We start from the raw sequence: 4,571 nt of genomic DNA on the forward strand, positions 1-4,571 counted from the left end.
TTCCAAGGCAGAAGGTGAGGCGTTAAAGTGTTCCATCATGGAGCAGTGGGGTTGATTGGTATGGGTGTCCTGGAGATGTTCTCTGAAGCACTCTGCGAGTAGGCGTCCTGTCTCCCCAATGTAGAGAAGACCGCATCAGGAGCAACGGGTACAATAAATAATGGAGGTGCAGGTGAAACTTTGATGGATGTGGAAGGCTCCTCTGGGGCCTTGGGCAGCTGATTTTCCTGGTCTCTCATTTGAATATTTGATTCTCTGGGCTCAGAGTACAGGAAAAAAGGTAGAAATGTCACAAGACTAGCAATCTACAGCTTCAGGCCATTGCTCTGAGAGATATTGGTCCATCTGGGTTACTAATATCTTTTAGGGAAGGAAATTTGTCATCCTTACCCAGTCTGGCCTACATGTGAGTCCAGACCCACTGGCATTTTGCTTAACTTTTAACTGCCCTCTGAAATTATTGAGCAATGCACTCAGTTCAAGGGCAATAAGGGGTGGGCAGCAAATGCTGGACTTTAAAGAATAAAATCATGAATACAATCATATAGATTTAAGAGATCAACTCGAATTTCCCATTCACAAAATTAGAAAACAGAAAATTCAATAGGCTCTTTTGTCAATGTGTTCCTTTCTAAATCCAAATTATCCAAAACACAAGTACTGCTTCATTTAATTGGCAAACACAAATATTATTAACACTTTATGGTGGTTTCCAATCATCACTCAAATATGGTCTACATTTAACTGCAGGAAAGCATACTTGGTAGGTTTTCCAAACCTGAAGGTATCATAGAATCAAAATCGTTAATTTTTTATTAGCATCTTAATCAGATCATGTCTTAAATTTATTACTTTCTAAGGTAATGGATCTGAAAGAGTTAATGCTAAGGATTACATTAAGCTGCACCCAACCTGATGAAGCTATAAAGATTTTAATGAAAAAAGGCACAACAGCTCTGGATCTCAAGGGAGACAGACCAAGCAACAAGTTCTCCTTATGTAATAATGTCTTGTACATGATTGTTACCTTACTATAAACTACAGTGTGTTCAAGATAACAGCCTAGCCTTTTTACTGCCATTTGTTTTACCACACTAGACCAAGCAAGTCCTGAAGGTTCCAAAGATAAATGGTGGCAACAAATCTACATATGGTGATCAAGAGTCCAAATAGGTCACACAATATGATGCTGGTGGTGATCGTCTGCAGGTTAAACTTAGCCATGCTATTCCAACACTTGTCATCATCATAGATCATAAACCAAATGTACTCAGACTTTTAGCATAAGTCAACCCTTAATCCAGGTGTCATTCTAATAATATCAAACATTTCATGAACCATTCCTTACCGCCAGAATGACTGCAAAGTCCAGTGACATCAATTGGCTTCTTCATAGAAACAATAACTGTTCCTTTCCCATTCCAGAGGACCGTCAATCCTTTATTTATTTTGATAAACAATTCTTGCTGAGTGCCATAGATGTACATTCCATTGTAGATCATGGGCAAAGACTCCCTGTCGATAACAATTCATTTATGAGTGAACTTTTTTTTTGCCCCCAGCTTCTACCAAATCTCCCTCACAACTTTTAATTAGGCCACAATTGGTATTAATCATCTTAACGTATTTTGTTTAAACAGTCATTATGCAGGAAGATACTTTTTATTTGTTTATTTCACACCCAATCCTAATTTCCCTTGTAAATGTGGTCTTGAACTGCCATCTTGAACTGCTGCTGCACTTGTAACGTAGAGAAACCCACATCACTGGGAAGGGAGTTCCTCTTTGGGAAAGGTAAAATGCCTCATAAGAGAAGTCAGGCCTATTTTTAACATTTCCAAAAGACACATTAATGTGTGTACAAATGTATTAAGCACAACTATGTGCTGTAAAATCGTTTAAATCCCTAATTCAAAAAGTTTTGAAAAATAAAGCTCTATAATTGGAAGAAAATCAGTGCATCAATTTCATGGCATGCTGTTTAATGTAAGCCTCAGAATATCAATACTTGCTTGACTGATTCCACACTATCACAGTACCACCATCACCCTGGTACTAAAGAAAGCACATGCAACATGTCTTAATAATTACCACCGTGTGGCTCTGACCTCCACAATCATGAAGTGCTTCAGCAGGCTGATCATGGCTCACATCAGCTTGACCCTTCCTGCCTGCCTCAATCCCCGATAATTTGTTTACCGATGTAACAGGTCCACAGCAGATGCCATGTCCCCAGACCTGCACTAGTCTCTAGAACATCCGGACAACAAGGACACCTATATCAGATCCCTAAACATCCACTACAGCTCTGCCTTCAACACCATAATCCCCTCCAGGCTGATCTCAAAGCTCCAAGACCGAGGTCGCAGCTCCGAACCCCCCCCCCCCCCCCAGCAACTGGATCCTCAATTTCCTGACCCATAGACTGTAATCAGTGAATGTAGACGACTGCACTACTTCCAAGATAACCCTCAATACGGGAGGCAGCAAGAATGTGTTCTCAGCCCCCTACTGTATTCCCTGTATACTCATAACTGTGTAGCCAAATTCCGAACAAATGCCATCTACAAGTTACCATAACTCAGAGGAACCTGACACTGTCAACCCTCTCAACCTCTGCTCTGTTGATGTAGACAGGTGTGTGTAGTCCTCTTTTCATTCTGAAGTCAATAATCAAGTCTTTTGTTTTGCTGACATGTTACAGATGTTTCAGTAAGATTAGGGAGGGTGGTAAAAAGGAGGGGGGTGGCGTTGCTAATTAGAAATGGTATAACAGCTGCAGAAAAGCAGTTCGAGGGGGATCTCCCTTTGGAGGTAGTATGGGCTGAAGTCAGAAATAGGAAAGGAGCAGTCACCTTGTTGGGTGTTTACTATAGGCCCCCCAGTAGCACCATAGATGTGGCGAAACAGATTGGGAAACAGATTTTGGAAAGGTGCAGAAGCCACAGGGTAGTAGTCATGGGCAATTTCAACTTCCCAAATATTGATTGGAAGCTCTTTAGATCAAGTAGATTGGACGGGGCGGTGTTTGTGCAGTGTGTCCAGGAAGCTTTTCTAACTCAGTATGTAGATTGTCCGACCAGAGGGGAGGCCATATTGGATTTGGTACTTGGTAACGAAACAGGACAAGTGATGAGCTTGTTAGTGGGTGAACATTTTGGTGATGGTGACCACAATTCTGTGACTTTCACCTTGGTTATGGAGAGAGATAGGTGCATGCAACAGGGTAGGTTTTACAATTGGGGGAAGGGTAAATACAATGCTGTAAGACAGGATCTAAGTAGCATAAGTTGGGAGCATAGGCTGTCAGGGAAGGATGTCATGGAAATGTGGAACTTTTTCAAGGAACAGATACGACGTGTCCTTGATATGTATGTAACTGTCAGGCAGGAAAGAAATGGTCGTGTGAGGGAATCTTGGTTGACGTGGGAGGTTGAATGTCTTGTAAAGAGGAAGAAGGAGGCTTACATAAGGTTGAGGAAACAAGGTTCAGACAGAGCATTGGAGGGATACAGGAGGTGGAGGCTGGTACAATTACAACATTTAAAAGGCATCTGGATGGGTACATGAATAGAAAGGATTTAAAGGGATATTGGTAAAATGAGTGTATTGAGTTGGAAGAGATAGGAGAGGTCTTGAATGAGTACTTTTCTTCAGTATTTACAAACGAGAGGGACCGTATTGTTGAAGAGGAGAGTGTGAAACGGACTGGTAAGCTAGAGGAGATACTTGTTAGGAAGGAAGATGTGTTGGGCATTTTGAACAACTTGAGGATAGACAAGTCCCCCAGGCCTGACGGGTATATCCTAGGATTATGTGGGAAGCAAGAGAGGAAATTGCAGAGCCGTTGGCAATGATCTTTTCGTCTTCACTGTCTTCACAAATAAGAATGCGGAATACAGTGACCACAACTGCCTCACATTCTACATAGCTATGGAGAAGGAGAGGATTAGGCAAAATGGGAGGATATTTAATTGGGGAAGAGGAAACTATGATGCGATTAGACATGAATTAGGAAACATGGATTGGGAGCAATTGTTCCATGGTAAAGGCACTATAGACATATGGAGACTGTTTAAGGAACAGTTGTTGCGAGTGATGAATAAATATGTCCCTCTGAGACAGGCAAGAAGTGGTAAGATAAAGGAACCTTGGATGACCAGAGCGGTGGAGCTTCTCGTCAAAAGGAAGAAAGTAGCTTACATAAGGTGGAGGAAGCTCGGGTCAAGCTCAGTTCTACAGGATTACAGGCAGGCGAGGAAGGAGCTTAAAAATGGTCTGAGGAGAGCCACGAGGGGGCACGAGAAAGGCTTGGCAGAACGGATTAGGGAGAACACAAAGGCATTTTACACTTAAATGAGGAATAAGAGAATGGTCAAAGAAAGTGTAGGCCCGATCAGGGATAGCATAGGGAACTAGTGTGTGGAGTCTGAGGAGGTAGGGGAAGCCCTAAATGAGTATTTTGCTTCGGTCTTGACAAAAGAAATAAACTTTGTAGTGAATAAAACCTTTGAAGAGCAGGTGTGCATGCTAAAATGGATAGAGATAGAGGAAGCTGATGTGCTGAAAAT

The 4,571-nt window shown here is 42.0% G+C and overlaps 1 protein-coding gene across 1 annotated transcript in view; it reads right to left on the reverse strand.

Annotated features, from left to right (window-relative positions):
- Window positions 1-522: 522 nt before the first annotated feature.
- The window catches only part of LOC122556526, a 186,952-nt gene continuing 182,903 nt past the window's right edge, over window positions 523-4,571 (reverse strand). The window contains exon 7 of the mRNA XM_043703276.1: window positions 523-1,515. Within this exon, the coding sequence (XP_043559211.1) occupies window positions 1,308-1,515 (208 nt within the window). The 3' untranslated portion in view covers window positions 523-1,307. The remainder of the gene's footprint in view (window positions 1,516-4,571) is intronic.

Source organism: Chiloscyllium plagiosum, chromosome 2 (genome assembly GCF_004010195.1).
Source record: "Chiloscyllium plagiosum isolate BGI_BamShark_2017 chromosome 2, ASM401019v2, whole genome shotgun sequence".
NCBI lineage: Eukaryota > Metazoa > Chordata > Chondrichthyes > Orectolobiformes > Hemiscylliidae > Chiloscyllium > Chiloscyllium plagiosum.